A 24702-nucleotide genomic window follows, 5' to 3' on the forward strand; every position below is an offset into this window, starting at 1 on the left:
AGTGTATTATTTTTGGATTTTTACATAAGAACTAGGCTACCAAAAGAGGGCAATTTTTTATTTCTGTAGTTCATGAACTCACAACAGCCCTGCAGATGTTCAATATTCATTACCTTTGCCAAAAGACGAGAAGTTGTGAATGCTTTTATGGCACAGTACTTTTCAAATTATACCTGGAGTAAACTGTTGTTAAATCAAACTATCATGAATATTTTTATGTATCACTTTCTTCTCAAGTTGATTATGAATTGTGTGCAATCATTGGTTTCCTGCACATTCTGCTTAATTCTCCTCAAAAAGCACATCTCCAAGTCTTGCTTAAGTAAGTACAAGAGCAGCGTGTATGCTTACACACTCTTTGTCCTGTAGGGTTTCTTTACGTTGGTAAAGTTTTATGTTACTTTGGAGTGCTGTTCAGATGATGCATGGGCTTAACACTTTTAGGCTCCATTTAGGATATAGTGGTCGAATTTGCTTTTTTCTGTGCATTTTCTGTACAGGATGAGTAGTGGTTGTTGTCTTGACAAATGGCTTATGGTATGTTACAAGGGGGATGTAGAAATTCAAAGCAAGGCATTCTTGGTATTCAAATAGTTAATTCTTTCCTCTAACAATGTTACTGAATAGCTACACAAGGCTCTATTTTCTTTCTTTTCATTAGCAATGTACTGGTTGTGAAAAATACCTAAGTCTGGTCAGCTGATCTTGCAATCATCATTTAGCAATTACCTCCTGAATTAGAGGGAATAAGCACTGGTTTTGTTGTAGAATGCACTGTATTTCAGTCACTGATATTCTTAGAAATAATGAAGTGAGCTGCAAATAATCGTGACATGAAATAATACAGCATTTTATGTCTCTCAATGTTCCAAGTGACCATGACTTGATCCATGTAAGTCTTTGGTTCAGTCTCAAATCTAGGTTTAATGGAGGATTTATAGACATGTTGAATGGCACTTGTACTTGTATATGATTGATGCAGTGTTCTATATATATATTACAGTTCTGCATTGTAAATTATTTGATGTTTTAGTATTAAAAACAGATGAAAACCTATAGCTTTAGTATTATATATGCAGAGAAGATGGATATATTCATACAGACTCTCTGTATTTATGATTGTTGAATCTCTATACTATATTAAAATGTATTATTCATTTCTGCCAACAATCATGAGTCAGTGGAAAATAATGGGTGCAATCATTTGAAAAATGTGCATTTGCAATCTACTTGTATTCATCTCAAAGTTCAGACTGCAGATGTGTAACCATTCATTTTACTGTTCTCAGTGATGTGTGTAAGCCTCCTGAGGATTCACATTTATGGACTTCCTGCATTGCCATTGGTATTAAAAGTAGAACAGATAGGTAACATGAAATAAAATCTATTTCTGCCATAGAATTTGCTGATATAAAAGGTAGTTATTAAAAAAATCAACACTCAACCTGATTTTGTTAGTTCAGCTGCTGTATTTTCACTAGTAAAGTAATAAATTCAATTTGCAGTGGACTTTTCCTAGTAATTGCAAACATTGTATGTACATTTTCTCCAGGGAGTCACATTTGGGAGTAGCAGCAGCTTTTTTTTCCTAAAATTTTGCAGGAACTAGAGAAAAAAGATGAGTATCTTTTAGGCATAGTTTGTTAGGAAAGCTTTTCTGGTCAGATTTCACACTTCTAAAATGACTGAAGAACAGAATTGTTAATTCCTGATGTTTCTGCTCAATCATAACTTTCCATGGAAAATTATGTCATATGCAATCTCCTGATCTATATGTGAAAGTATTATTTTAACCTGGGTTTGGTGTTAGGATTGAATTACCAGTCTCAAAACAAATGTATTTGAAGACATCTTTGGCTAGTTCTGCTTAAGAAAATATTTTTAAAGCTCAGAGGAAGTACAGTGAGCTGGTTACTAGCTGCACAATTTAAAGTTGAGCCTTTGTACATTCAGTGTTACAGAGCATATCAACGGCAGGTTTCCCACTGTTGTGCATGTTTTGTTTTGTTACAGATTGTTCCAGGTTGTGCTTCTGGTCTAATTAAATGTTATTCATGTCTTGGTAGGATATATATTTTTTTCCCCTTTGGTTCAGTTTGTTTTATTTTGGTTTAGTCCATTCATTGATATCATATCCTTTATGTTTTTTCACCATTCAGTAAGCAAGGGAAAAAGCCCTTCCGTAGACCTTAACAGGACCACTTTTTACATGTTGCTGAAATGTTGCAATTTCAGAGATTGTGTTGATTATAGGGATAGTGCAGCATGATTAATTATAAATTCAGTCTTACTAGAATCTCTATAAAAAAATATTACAGTATCAATCCAGTGCTGTAATTTTGGTTCTTGAAACAGTTTGGAATCCAAATTAAAAAAAAAAAAAAAGGCTTATTTATTTATTTATTTATTTATTAAAACATGCTAAGACTGATGGCTGTGATGGGGGAAAAACCATGTTTTAACTACAGATATAGTGTAGCAGTGTTCCATAAGTGTATTTTAGATTTCCAACTGCAACACGAAAAATACTAGTTTCACCAGGACCAACAGAAATGAATATTCTTTTCCTATTAATGGAGTGGTTTAAACGAATCAGGATGCTTGAAAGATTGTACCACTTGGAAACTCTTTTTAAAATATTTGCAGATTACAATTTTTCTAGACTTGAGCTCTCAGGATGAATGTAATAAATAACCTGCTTTGAGGGAAATTGCTTCCATAAAATTAAGAAAGTGAAAAAGTCACTAATGCTGGTATTTACGTAATTTTGCAGAGTGAAAGAAGTCATTATCTTTCTTGCTTTGGAAACTAAATTTAATGTACATTAAAAAAGAGATAGTAATAATTTTTTGCATCCCTTAGTTAAACCCTGTGGAGTACTATTACATTCATGGGTGAAAGTGGGATGATAATCAATACTTGCTCTTTTCTAGACTTAAAGGGAGCTTTTCAGATATCTGAATTGAAAGGTACACGTATGTCACATCTTCTCAGGGTTAAAGTAGCTTCACCTGAGTTCACTTTGGGAGACTTGCTGAAGTAGCAACCCTGGATTTCAGAAGGGTAGGTGAATCTCAGTTACATTAGCAATAAATCCTGTCTGGTTGTTCAGTGTAAATCTGAATTTAAGGTTTTGTTGTAGACTAGGTGGAGTGGGATATTCTATAGAATTGCTTATGGTATTCAGTCCTGATTTCTATATACACAAGCATGCAGCAGTGTTTTCTGTCCTATTGAGACTTTCAGCTGATTCTGAAAGATCTTCCTTAGACCTGACTTTCCTTAAGGAAAGATCCACTTTCCTTGGCGTTAAAGGATTAAGCATTCCATACTAAAAGGTCCTGCTAGATTTTTATAGAATTTGTAAAAGCATTAACTAACTTGCAGGCAAATGGGAAGCTGAGTCATCTTGCAGGGAAGAATGTGGCTTTGTAAGTATTTTGATGATGGGCTCTTTGAATCTGTGAGTTGAAGGAGAGATTAGTGTCTTTACCACTTACAGTTCTACAGATATGCTTAATCTCTTGTCAGAAGCTCTTCCATAAGCTGCTTAGTTTCTTTGTGTGACTCTCCAGCACTTTATGGCTCTGCATGTATTTCTGCAACTCCTCAAAGAACTGTACTGCTACAAAATTCAGTAACTCATCAGGACTTGTGCCGGTGCTGCATCTGTGAGTGTTTGAAAAGCTGAAGTGGGTGAAATTCTTCATTACTGGTCAGATCTTTGAAAACTTGGCTATGAGGGCTGGAGGCTATTGGATCCAGGATTTCAGACAAATTCGGGATTCACTTGCCCTAGTTATTCTGCCTTCCCTAAACTCAGTATTGGGCTTAAGTTGCAAAATTTGTGTGTCTGAATAAATGCCTATTCAGAACAGTATCTGTACTATAGTTTATGTAAGGTTTTAGTATGATATCCCAACTATTCACAAAAAAGAACTGATGGTGATGACATAAGGGACGTTCATATTTTACATGAACCTCAATCACCAGCTCACAGAGAACTCTGACAGCTGCAGACAGTACACTCTTTTCTTTGCCCAGACAGGGTTCTCCTTGGAATTGTAAGACATATGTCATCTCCTAAGAGCATTTTTGAGAGTTACAACTGATTTTTGAGTAGCAAGAACATACTTTTTGAAAGACAGATTTGCTGGATAACAAGCAACTTAAGATTGTATGCAGCAGCAGCTGAGTGGTGAACTGACATAGCAGTCCAGAGTTTCTGTTCAGGCTATATGGCTGTGATAAATATCAGGGAATCATCTATAATTGAAATACCACATGAACATTCTGGGCCACATAAGGTTCACAATTTTGACAGTATTCCAAAATTCAACTTCTGAGATTGATAACGCTTTTTGTTGTGTAGTGGGATATACAAACCAGGAAATCCTTGTTCCTCCTTGCTCAGCAGATGTATTGCCCCTTTACCTTGTAACAAGTGAATGGAAAAGGTTGGATCTGGTTTAAAAGGAATAATCTCTTAAACAGTTGCAACTGGTGTTGATTTGTTCTGAGTAGGATTAAAGCTGTCTTTTTTCCCTAAAACTGGAACAGACCCTAACTGGGGTGTTGTTGCGTGTTTCAGTGTATGTGAAAAAGAGGCAGTAAAAGAAATACTCTTTTGTTGGAAAAATGGAATAAGTCTTACAACACTGCCTAGCCAACTGCATTTATTCCCAGTGAAGTGACTACCCTTGTACCTTGGTCACATGCCAAGACTGATGATTTGCTTTATAGATACAGAAAATTATGTTAATAAAACTACAAATTATAGTGCTACTATCCATAAGCACAAGCTTTCCTATGACAATATTGTTTACTTAATAACTAAACATTATAGCATTGATACTAAATTGCTTGTGTAGATTTTAAACCAAATCTAGCCAATCACTGTTTCTGCTTACTTGTCAGTTGTGGACAACTACATACTTGCTTGTGATGCTAAGCTGCTGTCTGCCAAATGTTCTCAGTTTCAGTTGTTGTTGATTTTTTTCCTCTTCAGTTAATAGATCTATTCTGAGTTCCTAATTTTATTCTTTTATACCCTTCCAGAACTAGAAGTAGAAATGTTGGTTGGTATAATTTTTAGTGAAAAAATAAGGGACTGTGGTCATACATTTGGCCATACATTCTTTCAAATCCCTGTCAACATGTTGTACTAAATGTAACAGCTGTTCCTGGTGGGCCCAAGAATCATCACTAGAGAAGAGTTTGTGTGTGGAGTTCAGGCTATCTCAACAGAGGTAGAGAAGTTACGGGGTCTGGAAATGATGATGATAGCTCAGTGGAGAGAGTTGGGTTCTTCTCTTTGTATGATAAGAGGCTCAGGCGTGCAGTTCATGTATCTTAAATTAAAGTCCTTCTCAGTGGTCATCCTAAGTTATATGATTGTATAATTTCACTTATGAAGGCTAGCTTCTAGAAATCAGAATTGGGTGTTAGTTAATAGTTACCAGAGTTTGGAATTATCTGGTTTTGGCATGCTTTTCTGTCACCACAAACAGAAAAGTAGTTGGCGTAGCAAAAATGAAGCTACAACAGAGTAAAAAGCTTAATTTCAAATTAGTCAATAAGTAAGTGTATCTCTGTTGTTACCTACTGATTTATCACCGGGGTTCTCTCTGTCTTGCTAACTACATGATCTGGATAGAGTTATGAATGCCTACATGTTTAGTGAAGTTTGAGTAGAATATATAAAAAGAAAATAAAATATGTTTTAACTGTTGGGATAGGCTCATCCTTGTTATCATTTCTGTGGTTTTTTTAGTTACATTTGAAGTTTTGAGGTCATTGCCCCAGTTTTTCATTCGAGGCTGATTTTTTTCTTCATTCAGCTTCTTCATATGCTTGAAAAAGAGGCACTAACTAAACTGTTTCTGTCAGCTGCAAACATTTCCTGTTATCCAGCTCTGATTTTTCCTACTGTTGTCACCCATGTCCATGTATTCTGGTGTTTTTCCAGACAACAAGGCTGCTTTTTGGCTCCTTCATTTCCTTTCCATGTGTCCTTAATTAACAGTGACACCCACAGAAGTAGCTTGAATCCTCTAGGCAGAACACTGAAAATATTGGGCTTTAAGAGAGTCACATGTAACAGATCAGGGAAGTCTGAATAGTTGTCTGGAGAGTAGACTCCTGGATAGAAAGTAACAGAAATTCAAATGAAAAGTTTTTCTGTTTGTTTTAGTAATTTATAGCATGGAGTCAAAACCAAGAGATAGATTTAAACTTTAGTGGTAGAACATTTGTGGTCTGGTTTCCAACTGTAGTAGCAAGTCATTGTGGCCAACTGACATCCAAAAAGTTAAAAATACTACTGCTATATTTTTACATGTGGTAAAGAAGGAACACTCATTTAAAAATTAATCTTACCATCTGTGATATTTCAACATGGAGGGCATCAGTTATAAGTTTCTGTATATTCACTAAAGGTCTGATTTTTTTCTTTTTCTCTCCTGTATTTTCTGCAGCTATTTCTACAAATGCAGCATATGTGTGAGCAAAATGCTGGTAAATCAGAATAGAGGAGTTCTAAATCCACTTTTTAAAAATTTAGTAAATTACACGGGGCAGAAGTGTTGTCTTTTCTAATCTATGCTGTCTTTTAAATACATAATTTCAAGTTGCATAAATCGTAAAGGTCAGGATTGTTCCAATGAATAGAAGACAATGAGGCATTGCTGTTCATCTGTCTGGAAAACGATTCTGGAAAAAATAACAATTGAGAAAGAAGATGATGCATGAGACAACATGCACAGTAGTCCTGGCAGAGTTCTGATTGCTACTGATTTTGGTTTTGGTAAAAATAGATAATTACAGTAGGTGATATTGGATCACAGAGCTCTTCAGAAAGATAAATTGCTAGGTTTCTGATTTGGAATATCAACGAACTATATTTGGAAAAAAAAGTTCAAGATATTTCTTGCATTTTTCTCTGGTTGCATTCAGAATGTTTCCATGTCTAATATGATCTGGTTTCCTTTAACTGAGTTGCCTTGTTTGATGCAAGAAGGCAAAAACTCAGTTAAGAAGAAGTGAAGAAAACATAGCTGAGAAAACCATACTGTCCATTTTAGAATCTAAAGAGTAATCTATGTTTTCCAAGTGGTGAAGTTTTTTAAAATTTTCATCAATGCTAGTGTTCCCCATCCAGAAATTTGTGACTTTTATATGTCCCTAATGGCTTGTAGATATTCAGCTGAATGACAATTAGTAAGGGAGCTGTGTTGATCTGTTTGTGTTCTTTCTGGCATATCAGTCGATGGTAATAAAAAAAAAAAAGTGATATCAGTTTCAAATCCTCTTAGCAACCACACAAAAAATAACAACTGTATTGATTTCTCTGATAATTGCCCTGGCAGAATGGTAGGAGCATAGTGGTACAAACATAATGAAATGCATTTATCAATAGACTGTGTTGGGTGTACTTCTTTAGAAACCTGCAGTAAGATGCTGTCAGTAGGGGGTCTAGATGTAAACTTCCATAGTCTCTTTTGCAGATTCATGAAACTGCAGAAATCATGAAAACAGGAGGGAAAACAAATATTGCAGAATACTTGTAGCAAAAGGTAGACATTTGAAAGGAAAAGCAAGAGTAAAGTCCTCTTCATTAATCTAGAAAGTTCCTTAAAAGGATGTGAAGCATCATCTGTCATACATATGTTCTAGATTTTATATAAGAGAGTTTGTGAGAAATATTTTCAAAGCCTACTGGGATATAGTCAGGATTATGGCAATTTCCCATAAGAACATGTGTTTACCAGCTCCAGCTTCCTTTTGAAACACTGTTAAAGAATTGCTTTCATGAAGAGGGTTGGTTTTTTTCTGTTTGAACAGGCAGAACAAACAGGATATCTTGGTCATAATGAGCAGCATAATGAAATGATAAGTACAGCCTAATTGCAGCTTGTTTATGTCATGATTATGCAAACAATTATTTTGATAGGTATTTCTGTTTCTACATACCCTAAGAAGCCTTTAAACAGGATTTTCTCTTTTTTGTTCTTATCTCTGTTGAATTCTTCAATATATAAAAAGAACGCTAAAATGAAAAATAATTGAAACCATGCCAACTTTTGAAAAAATTCATATAAAATGCAAAATTAGTCTTCATCTCTACCTTGGGTTTAGTTTTCAAAGTTGGGTATCTTACATTATATGTTCGAAATTTTCTGTTATCACACACATTTACAAACTAGCAAAATAATAGATAATAAATGCTTAGAGGAAGAATTAATTGTTAATGTAATAGCCACCATAAATAATAGTCCGTAAATCTTTTCAGAGATCTGCTTGAAAGAATCCCATGTGTTACAGCCCTGGAAAGAAGAGTCTGCAAACACTTATTGATCATAGGATCATATAATAGCTTGGGTTGGAAGGGACCTTAAGGATCATGGGTCCTGATGGAATCCACCCCAGAGTAATGAGGGAACTGGCAAAAACGCTTGCCAAACCACTTACAATTCTCTACCAGCAGTCCTGGTTTACTGGGAATTAATAAATGTAAGGCCCATGTACAAGAAGAGTCGGAAGGATGATCCGAGGAACTACAGGCCTGTCAGCCTGACCTTGATTCTGGGCAAGGTTATGGAAGAGATCATCCTGAGTACCATTACATGGTACATGCAGGACAACCAGGGGATCAAGCCCAACCAACATGGATCAAGCCCAACCGAGATGGTTTTACAAAAGGAAGGTCCTACTTAACCAACCTGATCTCCTTCTATGAGAAAGTAACACAGTAGGTGAGGGGAAGGCTGTGGATATAGCCTGTCTAGACTTCAGTAAAGCATTTGACACCATCTCCGACAGCATCCTAGAAAAACTGGCTGCTCATGGCTTGGGTGGGTGGACTCTTTGATGGGTAAAAAACTGACTGAATGACTGGGCCCAGAGAGTTGTGGAGAATGGAGCTAAATCCAGTTGGTGGCCGGTCACTAGCAGCATTCCCCAGGGTTCAGTTTTGGGGATGGTCCTGCTTAACATCTTTATTGATGATCTGGATGTGGGGATTGAGTGCACCCTCAGTAAATTTGCAGATGACACTAATTGGGTGGGAGTGTTGATCTGCTTGAGGGCAGGAAGGTTCTACAGAGAGAACTGGATCAATGGGCTAAGCACAACTGCATGAGGTTCAACGAGGTGAAGTGCTGGGTCCTGCACTTGGGTCGCAGCAACCCCATGCAGCACTACAGGCTTGGGGAGGAGTGGCTTGAGAGCTACTCATCAGAAAGGGCCTTGGGGGTGCTGGTTGACAGCCAGCTGGATATGAGTCAGTAGTGTGCCCAGGTGGCCAAGAAGGCCAATGGCCTCTTGGCCTGTATCAAGAGTAGTGTAGCCAGCAGGACCAGGGCAGCGATCATCCACCCTGTACTCGGCACTGGTGAGGCCACACCTGGAGTTTGCATTCAGTTCTGGGCCCCTCACTTTAGAAAGAACCTTGAGGAGCTGGAGTGTGTCCAGCAAATGACAACAAGGCTCACGAGAGGTGTAGAAAACTTGTCTTGTGAGGAACAGCTGAGAGAGCTGGATTTGTTTAGCCTGGAGAAGAGGAGGCTCAGGGAAGACCTCACTGCTCTCTACAGTGACCTGAAAGGAGGTTGTGGTGAGGTGGGGGCCGGTGTCTTCTACTGTGCCTGCAGTGAGAGGACTAAGGGAAATGGCCTTAAGCTGAGACAGGGGGAATTCAGCCCAGATATTAGAAAAATTTTTGTGCTGCTGGAGTGGTCAGGCTTTGGAATAGGTTGCTGAGGGAGGTGGTGGAGTCACCATCCTTGGAGGTGTTTAAGAGGTGTCTGGATCTGGTGCTGGGTGATGTGGTTTAGTGTTTCAGGGGTTACAGTGGCAGTGCTGGGTTGATGGTTGGACTTGATGATCTTAAAGATCTCTTCCAACCTTAATGATTCTATGATCTAGGTATAGGCAGGGATGCCTTTCACTAGACCATATTCCTCAGAGTCCCATCCAACCTGACTTTGAACATTCAAGGGTTGGGTCATCTACCATTTCTTGGTGTAACCTGTTCCAGTGCTTCACCAACCTCACAGTAAAGAATTTCTTCGTAATATCTAATCTAAACCTACTCTTTTGCAGTTGGAACACATTGCTTCTTGTCCGGTCTCTAAATTGTAAATAGTCCCTCTCCATCTTTCTTGTAGGCTCCCTTCGGGAACTGGAAGGCTACAATAAGGTCATCCCTAAGCCCTTTCTTTTCCCACACCAACAGCCTTCTGGAGTGTTGCCAGCAAATCAAGAGGGGTGGCCCTGATGACTCCACACTTGGAGCACTGGGTCCAGTTCTGGGCTCCTCAGTACAAGATAGATATGGACCTACTGGAGAAAGTCCAGCACAGATACACAAAGATGATTAAGGCAGAGGAGTCTCTTTAATATAAACAGAGGCTGAAAGAGCTGGAGCTGTTGAGCCAGGAGAATAGAAGGTTCGGGAGAATCTTATTAATGTGTATAAATACCTGATGAGATAGAATGAAGAGGGACTGAAGCTCTTCTCTGTGGTGTCCACTGACAGAACAAGAGGCAATGTGCACAAAGTGAAACACATGAAATTCTGTCTGAACACAAGAAAACACTTTTTTTGCTGTGAGGCTGGTCAAACGCTGGCACAGTTGCCTGCAGACATTTTGGACATATGCAGAAACCAGCTAGAAGCAGTCCTGAATTTAACCTGCGCTATCTGACCCTGTGTGAGCAGAGGGTTTGAACTAAATGATCTGAGGTGGACCCTTCCAGCCATTCTGGGCTTTAGCCTCAGCAACTCTCTGCTGTTTTGGGGGATAATGTTGATCAATTGATGAGTTATTTCTAAGTATATGTAAAGCTGTTAAAAATATCTTTACTCACTTTCTCACTTTTTCCATTGAGGAAATGGATTTTACTTTTCTGAAAATTTATTTTTATTGATGGAAAATAATTTTTTTAATTCAGTCTTTAGTGTTAAAATTTCTGCTTTTAAGTGCACTGTTTGCCTGAAGTATCCTTTTTGAAACAATTGGAACATTTCATTTGAGAAAATAAATTATATTTCATGGGGATGATGCTGATCTTTTTTGTGAGAAATGACCATTTCATACATGAATTATAAGAACTTCACACTTTAGGTAGCTTGCTTTATTTTGTGACTGTTTCTTATGCCTCTAGGTGGCTGGTTTTTAAATTCACAAAAGGTGATTTCAAATGGACATTAGTATTTTTCTTCTAACAGAGATGTGACAACTATTGTTCTCTACACTGAGGAGAAACACTTTGTTATTTTAGAGTCATGATGTCACAAATGTATTTAGTGGGAAGACTGAAAAAATTGATTTTGGAACAAATGGTAACCAAGCTTAGTCATGATATTAAACACATATTCATAGAGCAGTTTAAAGGAAGAAGCAGAAGTTCATTACCATTTAAAGACCCTTTTTAAACAAGTGGAAGGAGCAGGCCTTATGCCCAAGTAGGGTCAGTGGCTGGCAGGAAGTAGTACACCACAGTTTAGGTAAGTGGCATGAAAGCAGTAGTGGAAATAAGTAGAACTAGAGAATATTTTCTATGCTTGACTAGTTTAATGGCCTTTAACAAAAAATGGCTAAGAATGAAGAGTGCATTGTTTCATTTAATCTCCCCTCACAGGTAGAATCTCTTTTTTTATACAGAAAATTAATAAATAAGGAATGAGCTTATAGACATTAATGGTTATAGTTACTCTGTGGAGCCTGTGTGCGCATACAGCAACATGTTCAAGTGAAGAGGAGAGGAGTGCTGCAGTGCACTCAGGAGAAGCTGTACCTCTGTGCATGGTTAAAGCACTGCTTTTCCTACTAGCATGAGTTGACAACTGGGTAAGTGGCAAAGCCAGACAAGATTCCACTTCCGTGAAAAGCTAAGATGTTAGTAAATCCCACCACCTGCTTTTCTTACAGCTTGTCTGTGGATTGCATCCAAGGCAGCAGCTCTATGTTTACTTCAAATGCAGACTGAGTGTCCAGTAAGGCTGCTGTCCTAGTCTGGCCTCTGTTGACAGCAGATCACTACAGACAGTGGCATTATAGAAATAAGTTATGACAATGGAGCAGTGTGTATTCTTGCTCAGTGTTCTAGTGAGGTTTCTGCCTGGTTTTCCCCTCCTTTTATACATATATGTACATATGTCATTTACAAAGGGAGGTTGTTTGATCTGGTTTTGATCTGCATGTTGAGGAGTCCTAAAGCATACAGAAAGATTTAGCTGTAATGAAAGAACTGGAACAGTTGCCATATAAGTTAGATTGCTCTGAAGTAAGCATATTAATTTTACATGACTGTGGATATTTCATATTAAGAACAAATAACCTTGTAGTAGTTCAAAGGGAATAAAATTATAGATTAATCAAAGCCAGAGAAATTTTTTCAGCATATCAGTTGACCTCTTATTTGTTTTGATCCTGTCATTAAAGTTAAGCAGGCAGTGCATCAGCTTTTGTACAGTGCTTGAATCATGTGTGCTGTTTCAGTTTTGAAATAACAGCTATTAATTTCCAACTCCAAAGGTTTCTCCTTCAAGGCTAATTGAAACAAACAACTTTATTTTTCTAGACCTTATTCCAAAATGCTGAAGTCTGTATTTCCGGCTGAATGCTTGGAGTCCAGTTTTTTTTAATGCATGAATGTTGAATGTTGAAGGAAATATAAAACTAGAGGGTGGAAATGATGGGTTTATTATAAGAAATCTGAGGTAGTTTACAGTGAGGAGATGTCTTTCAGGTTGTGTTACAGTAAAAACAGTAAAAACAACTCTTCAGTTAGTCAGACCACTCAGTAGCCTGAATATTAGTTTCGTTTTGTTATGTCTCTGTGTTCTTTTGGAAATGAAGGAGTAGAATCACTGTCTTTTAATATTAAATCTAATGGTTACTCATGTGACAGCTAAATGGACTAGTATTTAGAAAAGCAAGAAGGAGATGCTTCCTAATTGCCAGATAGACACTCCTTCCTTAAGGTGGCTAACATCTTAGTCACGTAGATATTAATGACAAAGTTGCTTGTACTTTAGTTACAGATGTCATCCTCAGGGTAATACTTACCATAAGATATATGTGCTAAAAAAACCCAACAAACCTAACAACTACAAGGAACTGTCTTAATAAGCACACTCTTATCTTCACTCTGTGCCTGCTGACATACATTTTACTTACATAGTATCAGTCTTTGTTATGATGAATGTTCCATTAAATTCATGGAAGTAGAAGATAGAGTAGGTGAACCATATACTATTACCTACTTCCATATGACTTGTTGGAAATCATAGAATCATAGAGTGGTTTGTGTTTGAAGGCATGTTTAAAGGTCAGCTAGTTCAACTCCCATGCATCAATCAGATTCCTCAGAGCCCAATCCAACCTGATCTTGAATGTTTCGAGGGATAGAGCATCTACCACCTCTTCATCAACTTGTTCCAGTGTTTTACCACCCACACTGTAAAAAATTTATTCTTGTATCTAGCCTAAACTATCCTCTTTAAGTTTATAACTATTAACCCTTGTTCTACCACTACAGGAGCTACTAGAAAGTCTGTCCCATCTTTCTTGTAAGCCCCCTCTGACGTATTGAAAAGCTGCAATAAGGTGTCCCTAGACCCTTTTCTTCTGCAGTCTGAACATCTCTGACTCACTCAACCTTTCCTTACAAGAGAGGTGTTCCATCCCTCTGATTGTTTTTGTGACCGTCCCGCAGACCCACTCCAACAGGTCCATGTCCTTCCTGTGCTGAGGACTCCAGAGCTGGACACAGTAGTACAGGGGGGGTCTCATCAGAGGGGAGCAGAGGGGCAGAATCATTTCCCTCACCCTGCTGGCCACACTGCTTTTGATGCAGCCCAGGATATGACTGGCTTTCTGGGCTGTGAGCACACATTGTCTGTGCATCTCTCCTAAGACTCCGTAGGAATCATAGTATCATAGAATATCCTGAGTTGGAAGGGAAACACAAGAATCGTTGAAGTCCAACTCGTGGCCTTGCGCAGGACAGCCCCGAGAATCACACCACGTGTCTGAGAGTGTTACCCAAGCGCTTCTTTAGCTCTACCAGGCTTAGTGCCATGACCTGGGAAGCCTGTTCCAATTCCCAACCACCAAAAGAATCTTTTTCTAGTATCCAACCTAAACCTATCCTGGCACAGCTTTATGCAGTTCCCTTGGGTCCTGTCAGCGGTCACTACAGAGAAGAGATCAGTGCCTGCCCCTCCTCTTCCCCTCACAGGAAAACTGTAGACTGCAATGAGATGTCCCCTCAGTCTCCTCTTCTCCAGGCTGAACAGACCAAGTGACCTCAGCCACTCTCATACGGCTTCCCCTCAAGGTCCTTCATCATCTTCGTTGCCCTTATTTGAACACTCTCTAATACCTTTAGATCCTTCTTATACTGTGGCACCCAAAACTGTACAGAGGACTTGAGGTGAGGCTCCACCAGTGCAGAGTAGAGTGGGACAATCACCTCCTTTATATGCAAGTGATATGGATGAATATGTGTTCTTGAAGTCCAGGTATAGGACTAGGAGAGGGTCGATTGTGCTTGGCCGGGAGCAAATACATTTGTTCTTATCTTGTGCTTTGCTGAATTCTGTCTTCTTGTCCTGTCAGTGTAGCTTGTGCATTGATGGTTCTTGAGTGGTGATTAAAACCAGTGCTTTTATTTTTACTTGCTTTAGAGATATCATACTATTATGAATTGCTGTTGTGAACTTTTAAACTTGGGAATATTGCTGAATAAGTGCGATAAGGGATTAGGTAATCCTGGTCACAGAATTCATTCCTTCACTGAAATAAATCACTTAATTTTTCAACCTCACTGTAACTTTTTTTTTTACAATAAATTATTATTTAAAATTCATCTTAACTCTTTAATATCTCCTACTGCTCCTATTGAGCCTTCCCTTTTTATTTTTATATTTGAAATTTGACTGGATAGGTAATTTTAAGGATAAGTAAAGAAAAAAATTATATCATGTAACCAGAAAAAAACACTTTGGGAGCCCTAGAAGTAACAAAAGTTGGTTGCACAATGCACTTCAGAGTGCATTATCTTATCACAAACCCATATATGACTTAAAAATGTCAACATAGTCTAACCGTGTTATGTTGCCATTTTATTTGAACATGTGAAGTTAAAGTACTAGGCTTGAAAAGCAAATAAACCTCCATTTGAGCTTCATTGTTGCTCTTTGTAGTCTCAAAGTCATGTGCTTGAAAATTTATAGATTATATCCCCTTTAGAAATAATAAAAATAATAGAGATATTAATGAGAAGCTGGGGTCTTCTAAGAGTGTATGTATGTATAGTGTTAAATTTAATGTATTACTCATAACTAGATGACCACTGTAGGTGTCTTTCAACTGAACTGTTCTATTCTATTCTAATGGAAGTGCATGCTTTCTATGTTTTTGATGCTTTCTCCTTGACTTCTGCATTTATCACCTGCAAAGGCACCATTTGTATTTAGCAAATAGAGATTTTCAGTTGTCCTGGGGATCTGCTACAAAGCTTCAAATGTGACCTCTTCTAGAGTCCACTGCGGTGTATTTGTATCATGTTTGTTGTTTAATTGAATCACTCTTGCACCACAAAGTTCTGTTAATAAGCAAAGACACCAGCTATATGAAAAGCCAGACAAATGTAGAGTGACCACACAATACCTGTCTAAAAGAACATGTAGTCTTTAGTACGAGACAACACACAGCTAGGCACCAGGAAGCATAAGAAGCAGTAAGAGATATGATAGCTACAGAGATGGTAGTGCTAGCCCAGACTAACTCTGTTAGGAACCTACTTGCTTTCATTCAACAGTCCCATTCTCACATCCCCAAATTATGGCAGACCTCCTGAACATACTGTAGTGCTTTCCTCAGACTGTGTATTAAATAAGGTTGAAAGGCTAAATTAACTTTTGGTAGAACTTCACTGTTACAGCAGAATTTGAGGATGGAGGAACTGAATTCATTTTTAGATATTTCCTAGTGCTGACAAGATGACGTGCCTTCCTGAGCTGTAGATTTTAGTTGGGTACTGGGCTTTTCATTGCGTGCTAGATAGATTTAACATAATGTAACATTACACTCTTCTATTTGTTTGAAAGTGAAGAAATTTGGGCTTATGATCTTGGTATTTCCTAATGTTAGGGAATAAAATTCAAACGCTTACCAGATTTCAAGCATTAGTTGAAACACATACTGTGTACTTAAAGATGTAAAGTCTTTCCTTTCTGCCCACAGTCTTGTTCATCTTGAGCTACTGTAACTCCTGATGCTTAGGAAAGGGCCGTATGTTTATTTTGTTGTCTTAGACCTATAATTGAAAATTGTAACTTTATCCCCTCATTAAAAAGCAACTGTCTTGGCATGCTGGCATTTAAAGCCTAAATCTTTAATATTAACTGTTTGTAAGAAAACAGCCTTTTTCTGCAAATACTTAGAAGTATTCTACATCTGATTCCCTTTATATTTGATTGAAACTTTAAGTAAATCCCCAAATATATTGTTATAGTAGTTCTGAGATGTGGCAAATAAAATCCCATGTGACGTTTAGTAGGATTTCTTTGAGTTACAACTGAAATAAACATTTAATTGACAGCAGATCTTTTATTGTTACTTGTTCGTGTTATTTATGTATCCGTAAATAATTAAAGTTATGCTTTCTCAATTACTTGTTTTGTTTTGGCTCAGTAAAGGACATTTTCCCTGTGCTCCCTCTTTGATTTAGTCTTTCACATGCTGCACTGAGACTGCTTTTGTCTGAGGTCCTGGATCAATTTCCTTTTGAAGCTACTGAATTCACTACAGCCTTTTTGCAAAGGAGTTACTGAAGATCAGTTATGCTTTTTTGTTTCACAGTTTTGCATTTAGCAATCAGAACAAGAAACTGAACATGATATTTGCTTATATCCTGCCCGTCACATCAGCATCTTCATTCACTCAGTTAATTGCCAGACAGCAAATGCTCACCTGTAATGGCCTTGTTCTTGCCTGATGTGCACTAGTATGGGTTAGCTCATGGCAGTTGAACTTACTTTTAAAACATTCCTGCTGTTCCCACATTCTTCATCCTCAAAAGGCACATCGGCCCCTAGGGGTTGCTGATGGTGTGACTCTTTGTTTGAGACACAGTGGATAGAAAAATCCAAGGCTTGATCCACCTTAAAAATTAAATCTGTGAACAATTTTAAGTGTTTCATATGCAGGTAATCAATCCAGAGTGAAGTGTTAGTGTTTACAGAGCTTGATGGTTTGGTTCCCTGCATCTAATACTTCACTACTACTATTAGTAATATTAGTATTATACTGGAAATGTTTTTTGGTCCCTTTTTTCCTCATTCACCTGATTTTGTTGCATGTTTGTTAGCAACAGGATTTGAACTCGGATGTCTAGTTCTGCCTGAGAAGGACAGCAGCAGAGGAAATCTGTGTTGCTTGTGTTGGAAAAGGAGAAGGATGAGTTTGGTTTTGGATTCTGTTTATTATCTGTTACAATGCAACATATGCAATGTGTTACTGTATTGATACTATTATTACTATGTTTCTGTGTAGTAATTGTTAGCTTGATGATTTCTCCCAGTGAACTGCTTCACAAAAGTATAAAAAGCCAATTTTTCTTGAGTACATATGAATGATGTTTGTGTGGTTTTCTTCTTTTAGATGTGAATTCTGAAAGCAGACCAGATTTCTTTTACATGTAAAAAACATACATGTGTATGCATGTGTCTCTCTGCAAGTCAAATTGCCAGAAAAGGAAATTCCCTTTTTTTGGCTAAAATTTTGTGGAATATTAAATTACTAGCTTCCAAAACACAGTTAGGAAAATTTTTAGGTTAAATGTCAAACATTTCCACTGACAGGCTAGAGACAGTCATCTGTGTTGCTTTGATGTTGGTGCTGGAAAGACATGATTCATCTCATGTCCTCCATTACGGGCAGTTGCAATTTTGGTGGCAATTATTTTTACCTTGAATTTGACCAGTTGTGTTTATGATCTTGTGAATGCTATTCAGATTGTTTATGCTTCTGGTAATGTGCTGGATTCAGCCATTGCAAAGCTTTCAAAATAGTCACAACTCTGTGACTATCCTTACCATATGGTTTGCATCATACATATTGTAGTTCTACTGTGTTAAATTGTATCAAAAAAATACATCTTTTGACTAAAACTCCAAGTATAGTCATGGGAAATCTTATTAGTTGTAGTATGTGACTTAGTTGCTGTCCAGTTGTACCTTATCACAAAAAAAATTTAAATCTTGTAGCAAACAGAATACATTAATCTCTTACCCTTTCTTTTCTATAACTGAACACTATCTTCAGAAAGTTTTCTGTAGAGAAAATGTGTTTGTTTTGGTTACCAACTTTCTCTTTGGCCTTTGTGTGTTTCATAGTCTTTATCTTTTTAAAAAGACAGAACATAACATTTTGGAGAAGTAATTATACAAGACTGTGGATTGACTTCATGGGTTGTGTACATCACTAGGTAAAATGCAGTCCTTTTGTCAGCTGTACATGGATACAGCAATTTTTTTTGCCTCAATAGCTTCTTGAAGGGTTAAGAATTTTTTGTTGTAAAATCTTGAGGTATGTGGTAATTCGGGAACAGTAATCCTTTTACTAAAGCTATGAAGTTTTTTTTACTGGAGTTTTTATTAACCAAATAAATCAGTTTTAATTGAAAAATAAAAGTATTGTGTCACTTCTTGATTATTGCTTGCATGGCATGTTTAGAGCAGCTTTATTTATCTCTTCCATTGATTTTTATATATAGTGGATGGGCCTTTTTGTAATCCATTTAATTCCAGTGAAAAACTGAAACTTATTGAAGGGTTAGTTTGTTTTCAGACTATTTGTATGTTTTGTGGTCCATAGATGTTTTTAACCTTTAAACTTTTATATTTTAATGTTCATTCTTACTTCATACATTTATCACCTTACGTAATGATAGAATCTTTTAATTTGTGTAGGACAGTACATATAGAGTCATAGAATCATGGAATATTCTAATTTGGAAAGGTCCTACAAGGATCATCAAATCCAACTCCTGCCCCTGCACAGGACAGTTGGTTAGAGCATGGTGCTAATAACACTAAGGTTGTGAGTTTGATCCCTGTATGTGTCATTTACTTAAGAGTTGGACTTGATGATCCTTGTGGGCCCCTTCTGACTCAGAGTATTCTCTGAAATCTGTGAAATCACACCATTTGCCTGAGGGCATTGTCCAAATACTTCTTGAACTCCCTCGGGCTTCCTGGGGAGTCTGTTCCACTGCCCAACCACCCTCTGGTTGTTGGCGTATATAGTCAGTGTTGTCAAATACATTTGACATATACAGTCAGCGTTTGTCTTGCTAAAACTGACTTAATAATTTGATTTGAGCTGGTATCAGTAGTCACAGTGATAAACTGATAGCTAGTCTCTACCTCTGTGGAGAAGGGTCACAAACCCTGCCTGCAAACTGCTCCTACATAGGCTCCATTCTCCACGAGTTCACAGGTGCTACCAGGAGCCTGCTCCAGCATGAACTTTCCACACAGCCATAGCCTCCTATGGGCATCCAACTGCTCTGACTTAGGGTCCTCCATGGGCTGCAGATGGATCTCTGCTCCACCATGGACCTCCATGGTCTGCAGGGGGACATCCTGCCTCACCATGGTCTTCACCACAGGCTGCAAGGGAATCTCTGCTCCAGCAGCTGTAGCATCTCCTCCCACTCCTTCACTGACCTTGGTTTCTGCAGAACTGTTGCTCTTCGTATATTCTCACTCCTCTCTCCAGGCTGCTCTTGCACAATAACTTTTTCCCCTTCCTAAATCTGTTTTTCTTTTAATTCTTTTTCATAGTTGTGATTTGACTCCAACCAGCAACTAAGCACCACACAGCCACTTGCTCACTCACCGTTGGAAGAGTAAAAGTGAGAAAACTCATGGACTGGATCAAGACAGTTTAGTAGGGAAAGCAAAAGCTGTGCATGCAAGGAAAGCAAAACAAGGAATTAATTCACAGTTCCCATCAGCAGGCAGGTGTTTGGCCATCTCCAGGAGAGCTGGGCCTCATGATGCTTAATGCTGACTTGGGAAGACAAACACCATCACTCCAAACATCTCCCCCTTACTCCTTCTTCCCTCCAGCTTTATGGAGTGAGCATGATGCCATGTGATCTGGAATATCCTACTCGGTCAGTTGGAGTCACCTGTCTCAGCTGTCCCAACTCCTTGTGCACATCCAGCCTGCTCACAGGTGGGGTGGGGTAAGGAGCAGAAAAGGCCTTGTTTCTGCATAAGCCCTGCTCAGCAGTAATGAAAGCACCCCTGAATTATCAATAATATTTTCAGCACAAATCCAAAACCCAGTCCCATACTAGCTACTGTGAAGAAGATTAACTCCATCCCAGCCAGAACTAGTAAATTCATTTAATGAGAAAATGATGCTGATAGTGCTTTCTTCAGTAACTTGGTGAGAAACAAAAATTTGCTTTTCAATCTATTTCAGCTTAAAGCTGTAGATGCCTCTTGGTTTGCTTTCTAATAACTTCTCAAGAACAGGTGTCTTAAGGCCAGCTTTGTGCTTGGATAGTCTGTTATTAGGGAGATTAATGACTGAGGTTTGTTTGCCAATGACACCTGCAAAAAAGCATTTTTTTCAGACCCTTGATCCTAGGAAAATCTTAAATGCATATGAATATTTCACACAGTGATTTTATTTAGACCTACACAGCTGACTTCATTATTCATTGACATATTTCTTGGCAGTTGTCTTATGAATAAACTGGGCTTGTGTTATTTTTTTCCTTCAGGCATTTCCTTTTGTTGTGTACAAGTACCAGAAGGGTTTTATTTTCTTTCCTAATAATACTTAACACTTATGTAATGCCTCATAGTATTTAAAAATGCATTATGTTTTCCTTGTTCAGCTTCCTTTAAAATACCTTCCTTTTCTACTTCTGTTGCACTTGTATGTAGTGATAACACACTCCTTCATTCTGGTTAAAATTAAGAATGAGGGGTTATTGGTTTTGATCTTCTGATTGTTTGAACTACAGTTTATTCAAATCTACATAATGACTTTTGCAGCCAAATTTCTTACTTTGCAAGAGAATTTTCTTTTTCTCTTGCTGTGAGAAACTGGTTAAGGCCCCTGATAATATGTGCACACTGATATAATTCTGGCTTTGCCTTCGTAACTGTTTTGTGATATAGACACTGGCAGGCTGAGTGGTGGTACACCATTCATCTGTAATGCACTGGCTGGGCTAGGTGTTACTCTGCTTGTAAGCAGAGAAAAAGCGTGATAGGATTTTGTTTTCTGTGCACAACACGATTCTCTCTTCTTTTCTGCCATCTTGGGGAGAGGAAAATTGTAGTAACAGAAGTTGCATCCTTAAGAGAAGATACATCTTTAACACAGGTATGATTGCAAGGTTACGAGAATGTTCAACAGCTTAGACCTTTACACCTGTATTGAGCTTCTGGAGGGACTGAATGATGCTGAATCAAGCATTTTTGACTTCCATTTTAAGTACTGCTTAGCTATTCATCCTAAAGATTGAAATATCTGCTTCATGATATGTGGAGTAGATGTGGCAAATCATGTTTAGCTTTCAGGATTAAGTTATGATAGAGTTTAGTATTCAAGTTAAATGTTTTCAGTAATCTGCTGAGAGCAAGTATAGCATACTGCTATGTATACCAACTGTATGAACCATTTCTATGTCGTTTTGACTCTTTATTTAAAGACAATCAATTTCTTTTGTCTTAATTAGGTCTTTACTTATGTGCTGACTCACCCAAAATGTCCACAGAAGAATAATGGAAGCTCCTGAATACCTTGATTTGGATGAAATAGATTTTAGTGATGACATATCGGTAAGTACAAATTCTATTTTATTTGTTCATGTTGAGACAATCTTAGATGTCTTAGTCCTGGTATAACAAACAAGACTTGTTAGAAGCCACACTTTTTACTGCATATGTAGGAATGTTTAAATAGGTTGAATCTAGAATAAAATAAGATGTTTTGTAAAGGAAATCTCTGATAAGCTGGGAAGGAAAACTTGATTCCTCTCCTTCAGGTAGTAAAAACTACTTGCAAATCATATTAATAAATTAGTTTTATTTCTGAGTTGCTTGTATCCATTTTTGTCCTGAATGATTTATGTGCTGTAGTGCTAGCCTTAGACATGAAAATTGTAAGTTTACCTTTTTTAATTAAATGTATTTCAGTTGTCAAAAAACTTCTGCTTCTCTCACTTTTGCCCTTTTCACCAGTAGCTGTCTCCAAATACATCAGGATTTTATCAGTTGGTGTGTTGTAGCTACCTGGGAGTTGGTAGAGTACAGCAAGAGATAGAAAGACTTCCAGGGATTTGTAGGCAGCACTCATCCTTAGCGTCACAACTAAAACAACTGCAAGTATAGTGGCAAGCAAAAGTGTTGTTCATGTACATTGTTAGTGTTCTTGCAGGAAGCACTGATACAGTATAGTTGTCTATTACTCCTAACACTACTCCTACTGCCAGTGTTTCTGCTTTTTGTGCAATAGAATTGTTCTGTGTTTAATGTCTGATAAACAATGGACTTGAGTACATAAATCAAGTCTCCTATAAGAAAATTTATTAATACAATTTTCAGAGGAAAGTGTGCCACTGTCTCCTTCCACGTTTCATGGTTTTATTGTTTTGTTGTTTTTTTTTTTAACAAAAGGCCTGGTTTTCCCTTTAGCATTTGGGACTCTTGATTCATTTTAAAACATTCCAGATGCTTTATTCACAGATAGATTCCTTTTGAAGAGGATTTTTTTTTTTGTACCTATTGTACTATTAAATTTTTATTAAAGCAGAATATGGCAAATGCCCAAAATATTACAAGACAATGAAGCAATCTTGAGTGAATACCTTATTATGGGCAACTTTCTTTTTATTGCTGCTATGTGCTAGATTATGTCCTGGTATCTGTTTCTATACTCAGTTTTGTAAAACTGTAAAACATAATAGATGTAACCTCTCCATGCCTCTCCCATTGTGGCTGTTGCTGCATACTGGTGGGTTGAGTTACTTACTTTTCTGCTGAACAGCTCAGGCTGCCTGCTTTAATAGCCTGTTCTTTCATTGGATGCTGAACATTAAATAAAAAACCAGCACAGATTATTGAGGTAGCAGTTTTACTCCCTGCTTTAGCAATTAAGAGGACAAAAGATTTGTTATCAGAATCCAGATTAAGAAGAGCATTCATGGTTATTGCAGTGCTCTACTCATGTCTTACTGTATACCACTTAGAGATGCCTAACCCTCACATTTTATCATTAGCCTGTTCTGATGAGAGCAGCTGAACAGCATCAGTGTTAGCCAATTATATTGTTCCTGTTAGCCCTCTGGTTCTAATCCAGTGCAGAGGAGTGACTAAAAATAATGACAGCAAAAAGTCTGTTAAAATTATGCTCTTACAAATGTACCTGAGTTAGAAAGCTACTGTGTATAGTCCAGACCTTTGTAGTCCATTTCATCAAAAATGATCAAAATTAAATAGACAAAAAAAAAATAGATAGGAAGACAGGAATTTGTTTTAAAAGGCAAATAGATATATAAGTTCATTTGGAGTTTGGTTGGTTGGTTGATTGGTTTGGTTTGGTTTGGTTTACTTTGTTTTGGGTTTTTTATTTTGCTTTTGTACATGTAGAAAAAGGAAACTACTTTTTTTCCAAGATCACAGAGTCATAAAATGGTTTTGATTAAAAGGGACCTTCAAAGGTCATTCATTTCTACTCCCCCTGTAATACGAAGGGACACCTTCCACTAAGTCAGGTTGCTCAAAGCCTCATTGTGATAGGTTGACCTTGACTGGTCACCAGGGGCCCACCAAGCCACTCTATCACTCCCCCTTCATTAACAAGATGGGGACAAAAATATGACAAAAAACCTGTGCTTCGAGGAGAGGGTCATCACTCACCAGTTACCGTTGTGGGCCAAAAAGGCTCATCTTGGGGATATTAATTTAATTTATTGCTAATCAAATAGCATAGGATAATGAGAAACAAGGCTAAATCTAAAAACACCTTTTCCCCACCCCTCCCTTCTTCACAGTCTCAGCTTCACTCCTGAGTGCTCTACGTTGCCACCTCAACAAGTGCAGGGGGATAAGGGGGGATGGAGTTTGCATTTGATTCATCACATGGTGTCTCTGCCGTTCCTTCCTTCTCGTACCCTTTGCCTGCAGCAGCATGGAGTCCAACCCACTGAAGACAGTCCTCTATGAACTTCTCCAGTGTGAGTCCTTCCCAGAGGCCACAGTTCTTTACGGACTGCACCAATGTGCATCCTTTCTATGTGGTACAGGCCTTCAGGAACAGATTGCTCCAGTGTGGGTCTCACAGGGAGTCACAGTTCCTGCCAGAAAACCTGCTCCTCTATGGTCTCCTCTCCACGGGCCTTAGTTCCTGCCAGGAGCCTGTTCCAGCACTGTCTCCCCACAGGATGCAGGTTTCTTCAGGGCACATCCACCTGCTTCAGTGTGAGGTCCTCTACGTGCTGCAGACTAAGTATCTGCTCCACCATAGTCTTCTCTCTGGACTGTAGGAGAATCTCTGCTCCAGCACCCAGAACACTTCTTCTTCACTGACCTTGGTGTCTGCAGAGTTGTTTCTCTCAGATTTTCTTACTCCTCTCTCCCAGCTGCTATTTTGCAGTGTT

The 24702-nt window shown here is 38.1% G+C and overlaps 1 protein-coding gene across 3 annotated transcripts in view; it reads left to right on the plus strand.

The window, feature by feature from the left end:
* The window catches only part of SNCAIP (synuclein alpha interacting protein), a 92129-nt gene that overhangs the window by 17099 nt on the left and 50328 nt on the right, over positions 1-24702 (plus strand). For all 3 annotated transcript variants that reach the window (XM_027652603.1, XM_027652604.1, XM_027652606.1), the window contains exon 2: positions 21781-21883. In XM_027652603.1, the coding sequence (XP_027508404.1) occupies positions 21827-21883 (57 nt within the window). In that variant the 5' untranslated portion in view covers positions 21781-21826. The remainder of the gene's footprint in view (positions 1-21780; positions 21884-24702) is intronic.

Source organism: Corapipo altera, unplaced genomic scaffold (genome assembly GCF_003945725.1).
Source record: "Corapipo altera isolate COAL_440 unplaced genomic scaffold, ASM394572v1 61286, whole genome shotgun sequence".
Classification (NCBI taxonomy): domain Eukaryota; kingdom Metazoa; phylum Chordata; class Aves; order Passeriformes; family Pipridae; genus Corapipo; species Corapipo altera.